General features: G+C 41.2%; 1 protein-coding gene across 1 annotated transcript in view; it reads left to right on the top strand.

Moving 5' to 3' along the window:
- Positions 1 to 4,461: 4,461 nt before the first annotated feature.
- Positions 4,462 to 24,140, top strand: part of LOC135479396 (cyclic nucleotide-gated cation channel beta-3-like) — a 75,524-nt gene continuing 55,845 nt past the window's right edge. Inside the window, exon 1 of the mRNA XM_064759219.1 lies at positions 4,462 to 5,854. Within this exon, the coding sequence (XP_064615289.1) occupies positions 4,498 to 5,854 (1,357 nt within the window). The 5' untranslated portion in view covers positions 4,462 to 4,497. The remainder of the gene's footprint in view (positions 5,855 to 24,140) is intronic.

Genomic DNA, 24,140 nt, shown 5'->3' on the forward strand with positions numbered 1-24,140 from the left:
AAACGATATGGCAAGTCGGGCCTGCCAGATCTTTAGTTGTTCATTTTGCATTATCCTTTGTTCTAACAATAAATCTGCATGCCTCACTTTAATTGGATCGTTGGTAAATAGTCACGATGAGCCATATGTGTGCTCCAAAACGAATATAGGTGTGTTAAATTTGAACAAGCACGCCGGGTTGTTTGAAGGGTTTATTGTTACACACCTTCCGATCGGAACAACTGATTAATTAGGGTTGGAATGCTGATGAAAGTTTTAATTAGAGGCGATGGTGAAGTAAAAGACACGTTCGGCCTGTAGCACACCTGTCTGTTTTACTGATTACGTAATCTAACGGTGTGGTAACGTTAACCTGTACTCCACGGGCATTGATTTCTGATAGACCCGTGCCTGCTCGATGCTGAGGTATAATAGATGTCACTCGTCGTATCTGTATTGCTCAGTTAGGTAAAGAAAATATGGTGCAGTTTATGCGACTTAAATCCCGCGTGATGCGCTCACATGCAAAATGCATATACGTGCGAACCGCACTCGAAATTGTTCCGTAGATAGCGCGCTGCCACAAGCCTTATGGTTGCGAGTTCAAATCTCATTCAAATCTTTTTTTTTTCATTGCTTTGATTTCGAAGTTTAAGAACATAACTGGGACATAGTAAATTTGGTAAAAAAAACTTATTTGGGTTACATAATGTCGACAACACAATAGCTTGTTCGCACCACGTCATGTCCTGTTCAACATAAGATCTCATTTGTTCAATATAATGTCACGTTCGTGGGACATCACATCTTGTTGGGACGAGTAATTAGTCAACTGAAATACATGATACCGTGCGCATGTTCCTTCTTTTCTGTTCTATTAAGCACCAAAAGTCACTACCAGACATTCGCCATACACACCCACCAAATTAAACCAAGCAAACACCACCAACCAACTAATCAGTTACGAAACTCGTCGATTTTTCGACATATCTGCCCAACCCTCTAGTCGTCTGTTTCGTTCATATTTATATCATGTATTATAATTCCCCAAAAGATATTTCGATATAAGAAAGATGTTTTGAGATTTGAAAAGAAAAAAAAATACCTGTGCCATCACTAATAGTAATATGTTGTGGTACTTATTTGCCTCTCAAAGTACACTTTTTGGGCGAGATATCAGGTTATTTACAATAGTCCGTCCCATACGACCCGCAACACCAGGTCAGCTTATCTTGGATCCTAATACATGTACTGTCGGTAAATGTCATAAGACCTTATCCACATCACAGTCTATTGGAAGCCAGACTGTGCAAATAACGGGAAGATATACAAGTTCGTGTATTAACCTGTGATGTTTCCAGTCGTAATAGCATCAGCGGACCTATGCTATCGGACGGACTAGGATCGTTGTTTGACCGTGCTGGCAGTCCCCTTTCTTTATTAGATATTAGACTGTGTGCTAAAGGTACAAATTCGCCTAACGCAGTGCGTCAGTAAGTGCTTGAATAGAAATGAGCGCATGCGTGGTCTTCGTAAGCTGGGCTCCTTTGCTGCTTTTATAATTTGTGCCTAGCAGATTAATTCATGATTTATCGTTGCGACAATCAGATCCACTAATGATAACGTCTTGATTTGATTAGTTATTTTCCATCTGACTGTTTACTTTCATGATTATTTAATTTTTTAATCAATTTATTTGATTCTTTTGTTAACGCCATGAGTTTTTCCTTCATGCGATGGTAGTCGAATATTTCATGACTGCCTTTTCGTCTACTTTTCTTTGTTTTCGACTGTGGCCTTTAGTATGGGAAATTTGTCCTGTAGCTGTCGAGGGACAGTGTTTGGCTCCGGGCATTCACCGGTTTCCTTCACCCCCCACAGTCAAACATCCGTTTACTCCTACACAATGCATGTTGTTGTAATGTGATTGTATGTTAAATGTGATGGCGACACAGCGTGTTGAGTAATTTTAGATCGGCGATGTCTCATAAATTGCAATTAACATCACTGCATTTTTTTTACCTAATTCTGCTTAAGCCATTGTGCTATGAGGCGTGTAAATGGCTACCATTTACGCATTTACATGAATAGTTAGAATAAAACCTTGGCCGATGTAAAGTGACAGAGTGCCGTATTTCACCGGTTACGTGTAAACATTTGCAAGCTATCACACTGTCGTCGCTGTTCTGGTCTTACTGTCTATGGTGTACGTCTTCAATTATATAAATTAAAAATGAAATAAATAGGTAAAATAGCTTGTGTATGTTAAATTTTGCATGGAACTTGTTCAGAAAAGGTAGTCTTCTGTCAGTTTAATAGAGCAGTTATCTGGTTACACCGTTACACCTGTTGATATGACAGAACAGAACTGTTATGTAGAGCACAATAGCATTGTATATAATAACATAGTCTATTATGCCAACGCTGAGAAAAGATGGTCGTCTTTTCAATTTAACTGATTAACTTTAAACGTTTTTTGCACATGTTTCTTCAGTTTTGTTATGGGATACCAAGGGTTCATTTCTTTCTTCTCTTGCTAACGACGGCTTTCACAGAAATACCTGGAATGTTGCTGAGAGATGCATGTCCATCAATAGTTATTACATAAATCGACCCGTTTTATATAGACCGTCTATAAATTACGTTACGTAATTGAAAGGAACATGAATACTAAGCAGTACACTTGGTCGATACGCAAACATTCCCTGAACTCCTTGCTTAACAATAAAACAATAAATTTCAATATCCGTGTTTAATTATGAATCATTCTTTGAGACATTTTAAGACTGAACATTTTAAAATGTGTTCACCATCCAATGTGTTGGAAAAAGTGGAAAGCACATCTATATAGGAATAATGGCTGAAACATAGATAATGTGGAAATGTCTACAGTTTGCTTTTCTTTGGAAATATTGTGGTGTGTTGTCAGTGAATATCAAAGTTGCTGTGTGTGCTATGAAAGATTTAATTAGGAGCAAGTCGTTGAGGTGTGTCTTTGAAAAATAGGTAGTATTCCGTGTAGACAAATCCACATAGAGCTTGAGATAGTTGATAATTGAGCCAGGCGGTGACTAGACAAAACCTCGGTTGACCTAAAGTCACTTAAAACCCCGTGGTTTCACTAAAAATGCATTATGCATTAAGCCTTGGGAAAGCTTTGGTACTTTTGTGGACCGAGCCAGAAGCACGGGGCTTGCTGGAGCCGCTGGCAGTGGAAAACAGGGCGGGAGAAAGCGGTGGCCTGACCGTGGGAACGTTGCCGTATAATGGACCACGAATATAATCTCTCGGTCTTACTAATGATTTGTGCAACCTAGATTTTAAGGAGAGAAAACCAAAATAATAAGTAAACAAGATGCTTGTGGTCCTTTTTATGCGAAAATAGTCAATCAGCCAAATTATTCCTGTGCAGTGTTTTGATTCTGACACATTCCTTGAGCAATATGAGATTTGGAGGACAGAATACCTAGAAATAAATCGACAAGGTATGTGTGTTTTTGTTTCGCTTTTCTCTTGAGGCCAATGTTCCCTGGTTATCGGTTGCTCCAGTAGAGTGTGATGCGGAACTATGGCTAAAGCTGCCGACAGATCTTGGGTCGTCCATATGTTATTGAACATCGTCTACAGCAGCCTGATGTAATGTCAAAATTTCCAGGCGTGCGCGGCGCGTAGGGTGACAGCCGAATAACGAGTTCCCATTATCTGTGCGGTAAGAGAAAGCTGACGGCGGTCCGCAAGGTACTGACCGCATTCCTCCGCACTGTTCGCTAGTCACCGCCGTATTGACGTATCCAATAGGCTCTATCCGTACGGATTGATCGAGAGGCCGGCCCCTTGGCCGCCTCTCCTTATGCAGAGCCACGCGTGCTTACGCTGAGACACAATCACGTAGTGTCTGTGCGCGGACCAAATGTGAACAACGGGATTTACTAAATGATCTCTTTTTCTTTGCTGTCTCTCGCCAGATAACCCACCAACCAACAGGTTTGGGCTTGATTTCCGGATATTCCCAATCGGTAGTGGCTCCCGGACGATCCGGTCAGCGCCGGTGACATTTGTGAACAAACGGAGGGCTAGGAACTATCGACGTAATTTGCGGGTGCTGGGAGGAATGCGTTTTGTGGCCATTCCTTATGCTCGAGATAAGGGCTGTGTTCGCATCCCCGTCAACAGCCGGGCCTTTGGAGGTTGTATGTGGCATGGCCATGTTGTCATGTCTAGTACTCTAATCCCAGCGAAGCAGGTGGGTCCGTTAGTATAGCCTGTCCCATTGTATCCATCGACAATAGCACAGCTGGCACAACTGGAGGTGGCGGCGATAGTCAGTCGGGCTGCAGTCATACAGACAGGCATACGGCGGTTTGGAGTGTTCAATACCGGTACATCCTCGTAGAGATATGCCGAATCGTATTTGTCTGTAAAGCCTACCCGTGTCGAGCATGACCGTTCAGTCCTCGTTCAATTATGTGCGGCTGTATTATCGAAAATTGACGGTGGCCTGTGCGAACAAAGAGGAAGATGACCAGCGTGCTAGCCCGCAGTCGCAAAACCAGCGACACGAGTATCTCGGTGAAGTACACGCCATGCGCTAAAACTGAGCCGGCCGAGGAAGAAGACTTGGAGGAAATTGCCATAGTGAGTAAAAATAACGAGAAAGGGTCGATCCGAGATCAAAACGATTCAAATCAAAGCCATGAGAGCAGAGATAGCGAGACGGCTGTTACTGCCAACGGACCCCGCATTCTGTCTAACCTCGGGCCATTCCAGTCGCCCTCGGATCGTACGAAACTGATCGGGGAGAGACTGAGTTCTAGCGGAACGGGAGTCATCAATATCTCATCCCCAGTGTACTCGGGTAAAATCGTGGAGCAAAAATCCAAATCTACTTCCAAGCAGAGCCTGTTGGAAATCGTGAGTACTAAGCTGGATCGTGTTAAGCAGAGAAACCGGCAGTCTCGGGACGAGGTCACGCTAATGAACAAGACAAGGTCCAGCGAGACGGTTACATCCAAGGGAATACGCAAACTCCGACGGAAAGAGATCGTAGAGAAGTTTGGCAAAAAAAGCCAGCGCTTCGAGCACTTCGAAACGTCAACAACGAGCACAGAAAAGGATGGCTGTAAATGGACGTTTGTGTTCGACCCGTCGGGTCGTCTGTGTTACTGGTGGTCGGCCGTTGTCGGCATAGCCTTCCTTTACAACTTTTGGGTGATTATTTACAGATACGCGTTTCAGGAAATAGACAGTTCGAATATAGCCTTGTGGTTTACCCTGGATTACAGTGCGGATCTCTTATACGTTCTGGATATAGCTTTTCACTTTCGCACCGGATACCTGGACGAGGGTGTTCTTCAGACGGATTCTACAAAGTTAAGGATACACTACATGAATTCGGCAATGTTCTACATCGATTGCCTGTGTCTTTTACCGTTAGACTTTCTTTACCTGTCTATCGGCTTTTATTCTCTCCTCCGTGGATTTCGTCTGGTGAAAGTCTACCGTTTCTGGGCATTTTTGGATAGAACAGAACGACACACGAATTTTCCCAATTTCATTCGCACCTGTTCCCTTGTGCATTACTTATTAGCTTTGTTTCATTGGAATGCTTGTTTATATAAAATTGTCTTAGGAAACAACAACGCCACGTCATGGGCTTTCCCCGAGGATGACGTTGTGTTGAAACAGTACCTTCACGCTCTTTACTGGAGCACGTTGACCTTTACGAATGTCGGGGGCTTGCCGTCCCCCACGACTATAGAGGATTATCTCTTCGCTGTTTTTGAGCTGATATGTGGTTTGCTGCTCTTCGCCACAGTTCTCGGCCACATTGCTAACATTGTGGCCAGTGTCAGCGCTGCCAGGAAGGAATTCCAAGGTAAGCACATATTAATCGCTCTTTTCACGCACATCACATGTTTTTATCACACCACTGTAATTACAGCTATACATTATTCAAATGGCAATTATGTTTTTTTCTCCTCTCCCAAGTTGAACATGACTTGTTTTAAAGCGTGTTTTTTATTGTCCAAAACTTGCATGTCTTAAATGCCAAATACACAAGAACGTGGACTAATTTTCAACATCCTGAATTAGTATGACAAAGATTGCACAGTAATCCACTTAAGCATAATGATTGGAGAAATGCATATATCTATCTCTTGCAAGATCGTTTAACTTGCATATATTGAGTCTGTCACGTGTTATATGGCCATGATATCTACCAAGTTGGCTTATTGTGTGTCAGGCCAGTAACCTGTGGTTACACATGAAAACATGGATATTTTTCCTGCCCTGTAATCTGTGTTGTATTGAGAGAAAGAAAAAAAGTGATGGGCGTCTATATCTCTATGCATATCTATTACCGCTGTGTTAAAAACTGCACGGGTTTTATATGGCTCTTCGCCGGCTCAGAATATAAACAATGCAGCATTAGTAAACGGCCCCGTCCAATCGATAGTACTTTATTTGCCATGTGCATATTAAATGGAGGTCGGTTCTTCAGTCAGCCTGCATGAGCCATTGATCCTAAACGTAAAATCAGCAACACCTTTCCCTATGACATTTAGCTCAGGGAGTCACACTTGTATTTCAACTCGCGTCGGCGCTGAACGTTTTTCTGTCGACAGATAACCACGTGTGATCTTGAGTTTGACCTTTATGCATTGTACGCCCTTCGCGCGGTTTGCGGTTGCGGTCATATGAGGGTATATTTATTATCAGACAGTTAATATTCGATTTATGCCCTTGGTTAGCATAATTAAGGCGGGCGTTATTGTACGTTAAACGTACGAGACAATCCTTCATTATTTCATTGTCCGTGCAGAGTTTGATTAGCTCCCGCTTTGCAGACGTGCTCATAATAAAGCGCTATTAAACCTCTCGCCAAAAGCTGTTACATACTAGTTTATTTCATGAAATTTGAGCTTGTTTCTCTGACGCATATGCAGACGTAGACAGCCTCACGAGCTATGTAGCTATGCATGTATTTTCCCATGCCCCAGTATCTCTCTCCTCCATCTGCCCTAGGGGTTCTTTGTCCTCTATACACTGGCACACGTGTCTTTATTTGTCAACTATACCACCTGTTACCCGCATATACAACATTCCTTCTGCCATACCTCCGTCAGTAAAGCCACGGACTTTTCTAGATCGGCTGGCCGCCCTCAATATTCTTGAGTACTGCGTAAAACACCATTCAAATAAATAATAGAATATGTAGATAGCTGTGTTGTTCTCAGTCAAATGGCATGGTCTTTCAAATAACTGGTAACACTTGATACACATTTTGATACACTTATCGAGATACGACCTTCGTAGAAGTTAAAACTTCTTTAGTATGACTTTAACGAATAATTAAATAAATAAATTCTGGTGACAAGAATATGTCTTAGGGAATTGTCGTGAGAATCTATGCGTCGAAACAGACATTCGCATACCAGCCGTCTACCAAAAAGGACGTCCCGGGTCAATAATCGCAAGGCAACATCCCAGAGCGACGTTAAAGGAGAAGAAAATTTAAATATCAAACAAAAGAGTATGCATTTCCTCGCAGGTGCATTCCATAAAAAATTATAATATGTACCTCAAGTTGATAAATTATAAATGAAGTCAGCGCCAGAATCCGCTCTGGGTGACTCCATTTTGCCTAAGAACTAGTCCTGAAGGCTTCTGTGTTACGAGGAGAATTGCCGTCGGAAACCGCCGAAGTGCAGCTCGTACATATCTGGTAGAACTCTTCTTCTCAGCAGATAGCGAACAGTACAGTTCGTTTTCCGCTTGACGATAGGGAAACCGGAATGTTGGACGACGGTTCCGAGTTTACACGAGCCAGCCGGCAGTTTTAACGACTCCCATTGGCTGAGAGGCAACACACCTCCAGCATAAATTACAGGATGTCAAAGATGGAGGACGTTATGGACTCAGCGGTATATACCAGCTTTGAAGTTTTTAGGCTTTACTCTGCCTGACGCTGTGTTGTCATGACATATAATAAACAATAATACGAAAACAATGTCAGGCCACGTGGGTAAATAGTATACCAGCGAAATCCACGTTTACCTACGAATACAATGTACAAGACTTACAACATGCAGAGTAAAACCAGAACAGTGACAATACTGCCATAGTTAGCAAATGGTCACACTAAACTGGTGAGGTCAGTTCAACTCAGTTGGGTTTTATCCTTAATGCTAAAGTCTAAACAGTAGTAAATTTACAGTTTAATACACTTATTAAGTTGCACGTGTTGAACCCTGAAATGCATGTGAAGAGTATGGAAGCGTGTCAAAAATTGCACGCGTTGAACCCTAAACTGCATGTGAGGAGTATGGAAGCGTATCAGAAAATTGCAATCGTGCAAACCTTTATTATGAGGAGTATGGAAGTTAGGCCGAAAATTGTAATCGTTGAAACCTGTATTATGTGGAGTATGGAAGTGTGGCCGAAAATTGCATTCCTGCAGACCTGTATTGTAAGGATTATGGAAGTGTGGCCGAAAATTGTATTCCTTGAAACCTGTATTGTGTGGAGTATGGAAGTATGGCCCAAAATTGCATTCCTGCAGACCTGTATTGTAAGGATTATTGAAGTGTGGCCGAAAATTGTAATCATGCAAACCTGCGCTGCGAGAAGTTTGACAGAAAATTTTACTTCACTACAATTGTGGCCGAAAGTTGGAGCCGTTGAAACATGCACTGTAAGGAGTACTGAAGTTTGGTTGAAAATTGCAGTTCAAACTTCACTGTGAGCAGTATGGAATTGTTTTAAAATAACAGTCCTTGAAACCTGCATTGTTGGGAGTACACAAGTACACTCTACGATAATTGCCGAACGTTTAACCGTGCACTGTGAGGAGTAGGCAAGTGTGTTCGAAAATTATGATCGTTGAACCTGCACATTTAGTAGTATGGACGTGTGTCCGAAAATTGGAGTTGTTGAAACTTGAGCAGTGGCTGACATCAGAACATAGAATTAAAAAAAAAATGAAAAGAAAAGGAAGCGATTCAAACTGAATGCCTAATGCCATCCATTCTTTTAGCTCATGCCTAATTAACACGCACACCCGTACTTTTGAATCTCCCGTCATTATATCGACATGAATCCTACGAACAAAGGCTACCATAAAATTACATGTTAAGACACATCTTATCCTTACCACAATACAAACGTGAACTGCGTAAAGATGTTGTATGTTTTCCAAACACAGCATATTTTTCCTACACAGTACGAACCCCTAGCCACTGCTTCACTGGCAAAATGCTTTCATTGTCCGCTTCAAAATCGGAAGACCCGGGATCAAACCTGGCTCAGGTCATGCCACAGACTTTAAAAATAAGCTTGGCACTCAGCAATGAGAAATTAGAGCAAGCAAACAAGACTGGTTGGCCAGGTGTCGGTATAATGTGACTGGCTAAGGTGATACTTCAGTGTTATTTTGGCAGAATGCCACAAGAGCACTGTAAGTACACACATCTAGTGACTCCTCGTAGTCATTGATTGGAAAGTTGTTCAGTACGACATAAAACAATTATACTTACATATGACCATCAAGTGAGGGAAATACACAATACAAGCTGATGTTAAGATTTCACGATCTCCTCTTAACAAGCAAAGAAATGTAATGCCAACAATATTGCAGTTTTAACCACAGTTTGGCACCATGCCCAAATCTTAAATACTACACGATTGTCGCACCCACAGTCAAGCGTATGATGAGGTTCTTTAGATTGAAATGTAACATTAGCCGTGCTAAGGCGTGGTGTGTCACAGCTAACACTGTGCAAAAAATAACACATTTACAGTTTTCTCTTCATGTAGACGACGAAATTGCCCCTTATTTACAGAAATTTTCAGGAAAGTTGTCAGGAAACACTTTTTAGCCGTAACAAAATATTCTGCTACTACAAAAGACAGAATTACCTTTTTGTCAACATTGTATTTGCTCGGTGTAAAATCAAAATTGCTAAAATGGTAAAACTTTGTATTCTTACTTTGGTTTTTGGTACTTTGTGTCATACGTCGTGTTGGGATTTGGCCCTACTTTTATTGACCGGGAAGGTCCATCTTGGTTGACGACTAGTATCTGCATATATGTTTCCACGCCTAGATTCATAATAAACCTTCGTCGTCGTATGACTGAAACATTGTGACGTACGAGGTTAAACCCCAAGCATTCATTCATTCGTTCATAATAAACCAGGTCGTGGGTTTCCCCCGGGCTCTGCCCGGTTTCCACCCACCATAATGCTGGCCGCCGTCGTATAAGTGAAATACTACTTGAGTACGGCGTAAAACACCAATTAAAAAAAAATAATAATAAACCAGGAATCTGCTGGTGAACTAGGCTTCCCCGAGATCTGCTCTGTTTGTTAGTTTATTAAACATTGGGCTGAGAGAAGTTCTATACCAGTGACGTTTAATCTCTTACAACAAACATTACTTCATGTTTTATCAGCTAATTCTGCTTATGCCATGGCACTAGTGAGAACGTCTGTGAAACTTTAAAGTATATAGAAACAGTTGGAATAAGATCTTATCTGGCGTTTGGAAAAGAGGTCGTATTTCACAGGTAATACCTGTGGTCACATGTCAACTACCAAGCTGTCATCACTCCTCTGGTTTTACTCTTTATACTGTATTCCTTTATATTATTTGTAGATTGAATTTTCTGAATCAGTGTTATTTGCAGTTCTATGACGTTACTGTGTTGCCAATTGCATGGGCTTAAAGAGTGTTAAGCAATGTTGTTGCGGTTATTAAATATTTCAGCATAACATATAACATTTTTACTTCAGGGGGATTAAAAATGTCTCCATTTATATATGTCATTGCTAAAGTAATTCGAACCAGAAATGTGTAGTTTATTGTTTTTTCCTGCTTTGCGATAACGGATAGTGTAGTGCTCATGCAAAACAAGACAACAACTACCAGATAGGTTTGGGTTCAGGCTCCAGTTATATCCCGATTCCAACTCTATCGCATATCAGATGTACTCTCTGTGGTATAGAAACCTAATTTAGGTGAATTAGGCGATCGGCATATATGCATATACCGAAGTCACCAGCCATTGCCATTACCAGTACACAAATTTACTGAACACCTGTTTTGAATGCAGCATGGGCTAATATGAAATAACACGACAGAGTACAGTCGGTGGAAGGAAGTTCATTTGAATATCTTGCAGTGAAAGAATCATATGTTGAGTGTCACTGTACAGAATATTCTCACGGTGTATCTAACGTTCCCAAATATGTATACGTGCACATCATGGTCGTTGATACAGCTGTATGACTGAATATATTTTAAGATTATTATTATTATTATTATTAGTGTTGTTGTTGTTCTTATTATTATGGTCTTATTATTATGCCTTGATCTTGAGCACAAAACCATCACCATAATGACAGTGTTACATATGTAAATATTAGTCAGTCCTTATAGTTTTGCTTGTTATCACCGACTGTTTTTTCTCATGATATGAAATGCAATTAAGGGCAAGATGAACGATGATTTGTTAAACTGCTCGCCAAACACGTCAGCCGTTGTGAATGTTGTACACATGTCAGAGGCAGCAAACACTAACCTGCAAATGGAAATGAAATGGAATTTATGTTACTGAGTTTTTTGACAAATGTGATCAGTGTGAAAGGCTGGATTGTGAGACGTAAAAAAAAATAAGATTCCCATTTCACCCCCGCATTCTACAGCTCTGCGCCCTCTAGGAAAGAAATGGCCCTCCGCGAGGCCTTCATTTGCCAGTGAAAATTGGGAGACTTTATTCACTTCCACACGGTCCCTTGCCATTTGCAGACGACAGATAACACCGCTTTTCTCCTTTATCCGTTCTATTTCTCCACTTCTATCTCGTCCACTCTTCCGTGCCAATTTTTCCCCTTGGTTTGATCAACCTTTCGGATTAACCACTTCTATTATGTGCAGCTCAGTGAGAGCTGCCTTTATCCGAAGTGTACTCTGGTCCGGTACTCAGTGCATCACTTAGCCTTCGAAGGTGTGATTGCGCTCTTCTCGGTTGTAACGTGCAGATGTAGGGGGGATGCAGAGACCAGCATACTGCAGTTATACAGGGTTACTGAGCGCTTGCTGCCAACACTTCAACCCTACGCGTTCATCGGCGTTGCACGTCGTGAGGCGGGGGCTGGAAAAATTACTCTGTAATTAGAATTAGTGTAATGAGATTAAAAGTGCTGCGAAATATCTCCTTGATAAGATTTCCTGGCTGACAATAGGCCCCTCACAGCGAGGAGTAGAGGTACTGTGAGCACCCTTATCCTCCTGCCGATTTTCTCCTGCTCCGGTTTTCAGGAATTATATTGAGAGCCCACGTAAAAAAATATCATTTTGGAGTCTGCCCGCTAACCAAAAATGTTGTACCGCGAGACTGTCGTCCGTATGCAGGGTCACGTGATCAGGATCACGTGATCCCTGAATTGGCTTAAAATTGACTCTGTGAAGGTTTTCTCAAGAAGAGGCTTTTGTGAGTCGAATCCACTGCTATCTAAGTGCAAGTCAACACGACATCTCATTCCGCGTCAGAAATGTTGACCAGGAGTGCAAACACGGTCATCTCAGCATTTTTGCTCAATATCTGCCCCCCACCCCCCTTACCCCGCTCCCTTCTCCACCCCATCATTCATTGTCATCACTGCCAAAGTGCATGGATTAAAAAAAGATTTTCAAGAACTAATCGTTTTCAAATGATCATATTTGGGCGAACAGCGAGACAAAATGATTTGGTCTCTTACAAAATAATGGACTTTATAACGGTTTATTACTGTGTGAGCATAGCATCAGAAAATGAATAACACCATTTGGCCACCATTTTGTTCTATACATTTGATATAAAACTCATACGGTTTACCGCAAATCACATGTCTTAAGAGTACGAAAAGTATTTCTAACACCGAATAGCGTGAATCATTTCTTATTTACGAAGTGTTTCGAATGCTCTCTTTATTTTACTCCATTGAACATTTTGCTTACACGTATCTGCATGTTCGAGCTATTACCATTTCACTCAGTTTCTGTGAATCGGGAATGTCTTCAGTATTCGGCCTAGCAGGAAGTATTCGATGACGAGATTAAAAATCTATATCTCACACACGGACCACAGGGAATCTGAGAACTTTATTATGTAACCGGATGATGGGCTTATTGTGGCCTATAATTAGACAAGTTAAGATATCCCGGATATATATATATATATATATATATATATATATATATATATATATATATATATATATATATATATAGATAGACAGATGGACAGATAGACAGATAGATGAGAGATACATGTATGTCACATTACGCAGTTTACACAGCTTGCTAAGGAGCGGCTACCTTTCCAACACAATTAAAGACGTCCACCATAGAGAGTAAGCCCAGAGCGGTGACGACAGTGTTATAGCTGGCAAACAGTCACATTTAAAAGATACAAACGTTAGCCTACATTACGCGGATCCCAACATGGAATACGCGAACATTATTACGTAAATGGATGATGGACTTCTTGTGGTCTATAATTTGAAAAGTTGAGAGATTCCAGAACTATGTATGAAAAGGGTATATGTAAAATTACGAGGTTTACAGAACCTGCAATGGAGCGGTTATTTCAGGCTAGCTCCCTTACCATTATGCTGTAGTTACCTTCTTCAGTAGGTGCGAAAACGTGGGAAGACCAGTGAGCCCGTGGAGCTATCACGGAAGTAAAGTGGATTGCTTTGTCTCCGGTTATTAGATTGCCTGCGAACATCGTCCTCGTATCACACGGTACTAGATTCACATCCCAAACATCCCCCTGGCAGGGGATTCTTAGACTTCAGTCGTCGCCAACGCAAAGTATTAAGCCGATTTTCCCGCGGGTTATTGTCTTGTGTAAGGCGGGTCATCAAGTCGAATAAGAAAGTACATTAAATTCGACCTGTAAGTTCTTCCTCTGGTTTGTGGCTTGACTGGGGGTGAGAAAGGTCGCTATAGCTACAAACCAGTGATTAACCGCTCTAATCCCAGAGGCTTTTATTACAGTAGTAGTTACCCGGATTTTACTGAACCTGTATACAGTGCTACTGGCAAACCCGCCTAAAGAGAGATACAGTAATGTCCATGCATAGCTGTCTATGGACACAGATCTGGTCCAGTCGTTCTGGAAATCAATGGTGGCTGTCTGTGTGTGTTGTCAGAGGCATGTCTATATAAACATCAACTGTTTGTCCGCGATATGACTGACATTGTGCGGGAAATATCTCTCACTGACAGGTATTAAGTTTACAAAGTCAGGATCAACATCTGTACACGTAACATGTATAACCGACCGCTACGACAAGTTAATATGGCTATAGTATCTGTTTGTCTCGCAATATGTGCATGGTCTTTGTGATTTCGTTTATCAACTGTTGTAAAAGTTTCATCCAATACGAAAGACAATGAGGCGAGTCGGCATTTCAGGGGTCCCAAGTGTTCACACAGATATGGACGAAATTTGTTCTCGTAAACTAACTCAGCTAAAAGAGCGAGATTTTACGCTACTTGCTAGATTGAATACACCTTTCGCATAGCCGGTTTTGTCGGCCCAACTGTGCCATTAGCGGCTGCCGTAAAATCCCGCCTTTTCGCTGCGTTAGTTCACAACATCCCACATCCTGTCTCGTCTCAACCTGCGTAAACTCGCGAGATTCCTGATATGTCGACTAGGATTTTTTGCGTGAGATGCATATATAGTGAATGGTGCAGCAACTGAATCTCACTTCAGTATCAGCGCGACTCGCAACATGCGCATGGCTTTTTAAGCACTTTTGTCCATTGACTGAGATGCATGCGTAGTGAACGATGCAGCGTGCAGCTAAATATTGGTATGGTATCTGTCCGACTCGCAACATGAGCAAGATCGGTGTATGATTTTGTTTTCTTTGGTGGCGTGTCATTTCTGCTGTCTTCGGCATGATACTTCAGTGGCGGCAGCACTTTAGCGGCATGGACTAGCCTTGCCACAAAAACACGCAATATACGTACACACATCTAATGACTCCTCGTCGTCATATTACTGAAAAATTGTTAAGAACGATGTTAGACCCTAAACATACATACAAACATACATATATCGTTTACTTTACTTGACTGCAGAATGATGGATAGGGGAGAATGTTAAACATAGATGGCGGCCGTCACGTTTATTGCTGAAGGAAACTGGCCACGGAATTTGACGAACTTTGTTGAAACGTCTTGACATAAGCTTCGCAAGGTTTCGAACAAGCCCCCTCCCGTATTAGAGCGTGCTTGTCACAGTAGTTCTTGACAAATAAACACTTGATATACAGTGTTGCATGTATACCAATGGGCTTCTTGTCTCTGTGCTTGTATATAAGAGATGTCTAGAACAGCTTACAACGGTAAAAAACTTCACGGATGCAATAGTTAAAAAATCGAAAGACACATTGCGATGCCAGCAGTTGTAGGAGTAATATCACCACTGCATTTATTGGGCTGTCTAGGATTTATCACTCAAGGCAAATACATTAAGCACAGAGAGCTTAATAAAATGTTTTTAACGATGTGAACTGAACTTGGGTTTACAGACGCCACGTCAAAACCCGAGAAGTCTCGGGTGTGAGCCACGTGTGACGCCACACCAATCACACGAGCGGACCACACACGCCACGTGGTCGCACTAACTTAATGTGAAATTCCATCGTAACAGACATCCTGATATGTCTGTGCTTCTTCATGCACTCTCATGTTAAAGGGTCCATGTGTCTCTATATAAAGATTGACAAATTATCTAACAGTTATTAAGATGTTGATCGCAATGCCGTAATAAAATGAATGACGAACTTGAAAGGAAATCTAAAAAAAACTGGTACATTTGAAACCAAGATATTGTTATATGCACATTTAGTCCTGGACATTCGAGCTATGTCGTTATCTTTTCATTTATATTCCCACTTGTAAGGCGGTGGTCACATATGATTAAATAAACCGAGCGTCTTGGGCAAACCGCCGCTATTCACTAAGAAACGAGCAAACCTGCTGACTTAACCAAAACAATGCAAAAATCGAGACTTGGATTCGATTCTTACACCGCCTTGTTGGGGCGGTCGAGCAGCTGTGGTTAGAATAACATCTTAAGTCACTGACCCATCGAAGACCCATATATCGTCTTTATCGTCTTTATTTGCAACCTATTTATTTGTTTTGTTATTTGGTTGGTAACACTTGCTCAAACCCACGGCCATCCGCAGGTTGCTGGAATACCTTACCACGTACGTCCGGAGAGGATGCTAGCATGAGCTTGAGTTTTAATCTTCCTCCCCCATACTGAAGTTCGTCAGATTTAGGATAGAGGATACCGCATCATTAATGTGAAAGCTGAATTAATGTTCCTAAATTACTGGCACAGTTTAACGAAGCAGTCCCAACATGTGGGTGGCGTAGCTTCCTACATAAGCTATAATGAAAGAAAACGTCACCATGGAAAATGCATGCGGCAGCGTAGTAAAGCGAGAGCCCATGTAGCGAAGTGTTCTCCAAACATTATATATTTTTAACTATTGTAATATCGACTCTGTTAATGAAAATGGAAATGTACCTCCAGGCTACGTTATCAAACTTCACAGCACAAAATGTGCATTTAGTATTTAGCCCATTGGTCACTTTAGCGTGAATTGTTGTATTGACAGTCGGCCGAGTATGCATATTTGTAGCCCAAATTACGTAGGCCTGTATGACTTTCTTATTGTTTATCGTGATGAATAGTATTGTGTTCACCATCTGAATACTACTCCTTGTGTAACGTGATCTGTGAATTTCATTCTTGGTGGTCTTGTGTAATATTGCAGTGTGTAGAATGTGCGTATAATACTTGTTGCGGACCTCCGAAACCGAGACCTCCAGCGCGGCACAATAAGCCAGAAGCCTTTCATCATCGCGGCCGCTGCAATTCATGCCCAGCTTATGCTGGTTTCCTCTCCGGTTGTACGAAGGTTATCGTGAGTTTATCTCGGGCTCTGTATGTTTTTCTCCCGCCGTCTCACTGGCCGCCGCCGTACAGGCGAAATATGTACATGTGTAGCTGAACTATATTACCCCAATAGCACGGGGCTTTACAACATCACCAGATGCTATCAGATCTGTTTTATTAGATATACATAGTATAGATAAGTTGATTTCCTCTGGCCAGTGTTATGTATTGATACAAAAAAATATATATCATCGATATTTACTTGTGTTGTCAAACAAAATATGCGTGTATTTTGAAACTGCGATATGTTGCTTTCAATTAAATTGGCATACTTCTGCACTTTTGTTAGAGTAAAAATTGTATTGTGGTGATTTAAACAGGGAACACAATGTGAATGTCATATTTAGTATACTAGCCCCTGCCTTTGCACAATCATTAAACCATGCCTTGAAACTGCTGTCCTGGATGAATCCAGAGCATTTGGCACCATTTCCTTGTCTCTCGACGCCGTTTTAAAAGCAGAATTTATCTTACACGAGAATCTGCTTTAGCCAGTCTCACTGACACTGATCGGAAAGGTGGTGACATATCGGTTACGATTGATCGGCCTGCAAAATCTCCCTGTGCGGTTGTGGATCCCTGGGACCTCTTGCCGCCGCCATCTTGGATTTGTCTTGTCGGCTGCCGGACATGTTCTCGGCATATTACTAAGCCGGCCAGTCAACTCCAGACAGCCTCGGCTTAAAGAGTCAATCAGCTGAGTTTTGCTTTCAGTGATTTTTTTAGTTGAATTCATAAAGATTGATTTGTTCTCTTAGGCTGTATCTTCTTCCTAGCCGGTGTGATATATATAGTGAGAAAAGGTCTTTATAGACACAAGCGCGCAACAGATGTGCTGCAATAACTTGGTATTCGCACAGTCAAGTGAGGAGCGTCTTGACAGGAAAATAAATCAATGAGAAAACCTGTTCTGAATTCAGATCTGCATGACATGTCAAGGCAAGCTGGTATCAGGAAAAAGATGTCAGTGGTAGATCCGGACCTAAGGACGGCTCTGTAATGTGTTTGTACGCCGGGACTATATCAGAATCATGGCCGTGGATCATTCATTACCTAATAAAAGGATGACAGGCAGCGCACCAGACCGGCCTTTAAGATAGATTGCAAAACTGACTTATTTAGATGGGAGACAACTGTCAACGTCCAGAAAAATTCATCATAGGAGCAGTTGACCGAAAAAGACTGAAAACATGCGTTCTCCATTAGGCTTTAAACGGTTGCCAGGTTAAAGCACATTATGCTGGGTAATGGAACAGAGTGTGGTAAAAATCTCAATACATCACCTGTTTCACGGTAGACTGCGAAAAACAAGCCAGATCACAGCAATGGGCAGTATCTCATAATATAGGAGACTGCAACACAGCGAATAAAATCAGAACAGTTTTACACTCATCCCATTTATGCATTCAATATTTATTTATTTATTTATTTGGTGGTTTACGCCCTACTCAAGACTATCTCAGGTGTGCGAGGGCGGCCAGCATTATAGTGGTAGGAAACCTGGGGGAAACCCACGACCATCCGCACGTTGCTGCCAGATACATTCAATAGTAGCAATGTAAACGTCCCTATCACTAAAGAGAATTAGGTATTTAAAAATAAGTCGTGATGTTAATTAAACGTCACTGGTATAGAATTACACAAAACGCTGTGTTTTCATCACATTTAACGTACAAAAACAGGGAAACAATGTACAGGTTAGAGGCCTAGGGGATGTTTACCTCACCAGCAGAATCCTCTTTTATGCAGGCATACGACGTGAAAGGCTACAACTCGTTTAGTAAAACCATAGCAGCAACAACGTCACACAGGCTGATCAAACACGGTATATGGGTCTGTGTGAACTTCACATCCATGGTGCGTACGCCAGCAGAGGAGAGTTCTGCCAGACAAGAAAACGTGGCGCATTGGTCACACATGTAAATAGAGGACAAGGTTAATGGTATATTGAATATTGAAAATGGAGCATTATAGAAAATCTTTGCTGATGATTATAAACGTGCCACAACAGAAAATCTATGCTGGATATTACCAGTGGAACACAGCAGAAAATACCCGCAGGTGATTACTGGTTTTCGTGAACAGTTAAAAGGAAACACTAACTGAGGTTAATTCACAAAACGTTTAATTTCACTTGTTACTTGTGACCATTTACCAATTATCGCACAATCGTCGCTGCTCTAGTTTCATTCTCCATGATGTAAATCTTTTATTATAATGTATTGCGACTTGACATGTGCAAATCTTTGCTGAAGATAACAAATGGAGGTAAAAATGACAAATATATACACTCTTTGTACAGAAGCTTTCAAACCTTGACTACAGTAACTAATGGTAGTTGATACTACCCTATCACGTGCATGTGGGGATTCGTTCTAACCAGTGAGTCTTTCCCTTATTAAAGAACACTGAAATTAAACACAATCAGTGGTGAATTCCATTGAAGAGTTTTGACAGTTTTCAAACTGACAGACTGCAGATCGTTGAGTAAGCAAATAATTTTGAAGCAAAGAGAATGGTGTATTTAGTCGATAAACCTTTGAATCAGTGTGGTGTAGTGAGTGTCCCTCGCCAACCACCAGTATAACTGAATTGAATCAAACCCCATCCTCATCGATAAACCACGTAATAAGTTCAATCAAGTTATTTTAATCAAGTTATCTGTATAAACTCTACTCATTTTGTGACTCCACTCTCATGATCTTGAAACCTCAGACATTGGGTTTGTAGATTTCATTGGCCTCACTGCTTGAGCACAGTGAGATTCGTCGTTTGTGCAACCTAACCATCGCTAAAGACCTTTTATCTATCCCCAATATGCTGGGCATAAGTATACGTTACGTTTAGAAACGTTCGTCAGTAACGTGCCCAAAGTCGCTGATTATGCATTCCCTGTATCCTCTGAACCGACCGCCATCGCGTACAGGAAAACTTTTTGATGTCGTTACACAGAAACTAGACAAGTTGTCCGGTTTACTAAAATACACCATGAGTAACCTGTACTGGATTGCTCTTTAATATCATGGACCCTATGCAAGCCCGATGTACATAGACCGGCAGTTTAGTACCCCATTTTGACACAGCAATCCGAGGCCAACCGAACGAGTTGCCGTCCAGGCGTACATTTTTCATGGAAGGAAAGTTTTTCCGGGCAGTATTTCAAACATTCATGACCATGTTTCCAACTCTGATCACTAGCCCTGCCTGCTTCATCACACACACATTTTCTCCACCTCCGCCTGTTTCAGGTCCAAGCTGTTTAGGCCATTGTGTATTCCTATCTTTGCCAAAAAGAATTATGAGCAAATTGCTAAGGTAGTAATTGTGTATTGGGAGATAATAATTTTAGATCCGGCTTGGCCCCGAGACCCCACTGCGTTGAAAAGGTGCTGTGTTCTTCTTGCAGCACTGTTATATTTCTGTGCTCGATTCCCACCCCAAGCTCTGCAGATCTTCATTTCACGTTTAGCTACCTGTACAGTACAGCAATGCCCGCATTTCCCAAGCTGTCCAGCCCGTCCAGCCTCTCTCCCTTCTTCCTCCCCCCGGCTGTCATTAGAGATATTACTTAGAACCTTGGTCTGACAGTAGAGGCAAGCAGCTGAAAAGTGTATTGATCTCTAGTCATATTTATGATAAAACAAACGCGGTCTATCTCCGCTTTTAGTGTTGCTCAAATCAAGGGTCGCTTTACCTGTGCCTCTCTCTCCCTATTGGGTTTCCAAGGTAACGCAGCATCCCACACACACGGCGCTGGCATATCATTGAATGCCAAAGGTTATCCCATCAGACGAGGCGCCTAAATTAGGAAGCCTAAGTAGCAACGGTCAGCCAAACTGGTCTGCTGGACAGACAGGCCGGTTTATGACCGTTGTCCCTGGAATTAGCAGGGCAAATAAATTTCTCAGATCCTGAGACCAATTCCATTTGAACCGTGTTCCGCACGTTGTTATATGTAGCAGAAAGGCACGATGGGAGCAGTTTTTGTTGGGGGATAGGGCAAAAATGGGGGGAGACAACCAATGTACCCTTTGGAATTAGTGAGTAATGCTTTGACTAGGGCACGATTGACCTCTTTGAACATAGCATCTGTGGACTGATTAGCGCTCTTTGTGCAGCAGTTAGTCAGTAAATCCTCTAGAAGTGTCACGGACACGATCACTAACCGATGGTTTAGGCTCATTCAATCAGGGAACGTACCAGGCTTTTGTACCCAAATGATCTGGATTATATTGCACGGAATCTAAAACGGCCCAAAATCTCAATGCGACTGTTTTTTTTTTTATGTATTATTCCTGCATAAACCAGGATTCTGCTTGTGGTCTAAGCATCGCCGAGACCTGTTCTCTATGTACCGTTTCCATGAAGCTGTTTACATGAAGCTATTTACATGAAGCTGTTTACAAAATGTGATAATAACATAGCATTTCGAGTTCTTGTAGACCGTCTAATGAATTACAATTTACACCACTTCTGGTTCATAATTCTACTAAAGCCATTGTGTTAGAGGGCGTCTAAGTTGCTACAATTTAATCAGTTACATGTACTCTTTGTCAACCACCACACTGTCTTTGCCGCTCTGGATTTTGCTCTGTGCTGTCGTTTTTTATATTTGTGTTTATCTATGTCATATCAGGCCGAGTTGTTGTGCTTAGCTATATCGTGCAACATGTTATCTTGTTTAACTATTGCGTAACACATCAATATACCTGCGTTTTAGTTATCATATACCACAATATTTTTGCGTGTTTATTACCTACAGACATATATTACCATAATTTATTGTTACCTTGTGCCACGGAATGTTCTTGTGTTTAATTATCTCGTACCACAGTACGTTCTTGTGTTTAATTATCTTGATTATCACAATGACCACCTTACTTTTCACCTTGCTAAGCGCTAAACACTGAGAGGTTAGAGCAAGGAAACATGACTCGTTGGCGAGGTACCAGTATATTGTGACTGTGTAGGGGTGTCATATCTGGCATGCCGCAAGAAGACACAATATATTTGTGTTTACTCTTTTCATAAAGTAACGTGCTCGTGTATTTATTTATGACAGCTATGTGTTTGTTTATGACAGATGACAACACATTTATGTGTTTATTTATGACAGAGAACAACACATCTATGTGTTTTTTATGCATGACAGATGACATCACATACATGTGTTTATTTATACCAGAGCAACAAAATCGTTAATGTGTTTATTTATTTAAACAGAAATACTGACGCACACAGTGCGGTAGTGCATGAAGAATGGTATACGCAACAGCTGTATTTTTTATGTAGATATCGCACTGGCAAGTAGATATTATTTTGTTTATTTAATAATTCCTGTGCTTGCGTTATTAGTAGTTTCTAGTATACGACAAACACATGTTTCCTATATGTCAGTATTCTGTTATTTCGTTCAAGAATTTGTTACACAATGGTGTCTGCTAGTGCGTTTACTTCGGTTATTCCAAATGCTGCATAACTTCCTCGAGCACCTAACACGTCTCACCGATCATCCCAAAGAGTGTTATTACATATACGTTTACTGTTACGAGTGTTTTGTATCGACAACTGATACATTATTTGAATACTGATTGTACTCAATCGCCTATAGCATACCATGCGCCTTTCCAACATCAATGAAAACTGTTGACTGCTTCTCTTCGCATGATTCCGTCCTATTTTCGTACTTTCTTAACTGTTTTTGGCCTTGCGATTATTGACCTGGAACGTCCTAATTCGTTGACGGCTGGTATACGAATGACTCTTCGGACGCATAAATTTAATATATATATATATATATATATATATATATATATATATATATATATATATATATATATATATATATATATATATATATATATATATATATATTAGGCCTGGATCAGCTCCAAATACAGAGGCTTCATAACACCGTTAGTGTCAATACCTTATAGTATATATATATATATATTATATATATATTAAATTTATGCGTCCGAAGAGTCATTCGTATACCAGCCATATATATATAGGCATACATATATGTAGGTATTGACACTAACGGTGTTATGAAGCCTCTGTATTTGGAGCTGATCCAGGCCTAATCTTGTCGTCGAGTCTGCCAGCAATCTATGCTCAGAGAAGTTAATGTTTCTAGGTGTTACAAGTATCAACACGGTTTTCTCGGGAGAATACCGCCTTGGCAACCTGCCCATCCCCAATCATCCTCATATATATACATGTATTTGCGTCCGCAGCATGTTTTGCCCCTCGAAAAGCTTGCGTGATGCAACCATTGGAGATGGTTCGACCCATGTACACACTAGGATCGTTCTCCACTCACTACGCCGTTTATCTACAGCTTTGACTTTCAAAAGCCATTTGCTTTTGACCTCAGGAAACAAGACAGAAATTAACCATCCTCACGCGAATCTTCCATTGCATCTGTATAATCTATACGCTATTGTTAGGAAAAGGTTTTCATATACTATACGTCTTCGCAATGCTGACAAACTGGTCAAGTAAAAGAGTGTAGGTAGTATTTGTTGCCGCACGAGTCTTGGCGGTCGATCAATAGTACCGCTGTTGCAGTCGATATTTAACACTGTGAATGGCTGATCTGTCTGATTTGTCTATACTGTTTACTTGAGCATTTTAATTGGCTGAGTTTGTTTCAGGGCGTGCTTGTCTGTCCGTTTCATTGGTGTTTAACGTCGCTTTGAACATTATATTCATGTAGCAAGCCGTACGCAGTGCCGATACATATATATGTATATAGTGTTTCCCCAATGGAACGCCATGTCGAAGACAACTGACACGACGCCCTACCCAGTGACATTGGCCTGTTCGTCTCACACTAAAAGGCCAAAATTACTGTTGTTAAGTTCTTAGGTATGAATCTAGTATGTGATTCACCATCACAGAAGTGCACTACACTGGTAGAGTTGTCTCCGCATTGGAAGGGAGACAAGAGTTATATCTTGTGTCCCGTTATGTTTACAGCTTCAAAATATACCATACAATGCACTAAACAGCCCTTCTGTCATCAGCACAGTTGTAAGAGATTTAACGTCGTATTTTACCATTTTTCAGTCATATGACGACGAAGGAATCCTTAGAATGCATGTAATGTGTAATGTTGCAGGAC

This window comes from Liolophura sinensis, chromosome 12, assembly GCF_032854445.1.
Source record: "Liolophura sinensis isolate JHLJ2023 chromosome 12, CUHK_Ljap_v2, whole genome shotgun sequence".
In the NCBI taxonomy this organism is placed as follows: Eukaryota; Metazoa; Mollusca; class Polyplacophora; order Chitonida; family Chitonidae; genus Liolophura; species Liolophura sinensis.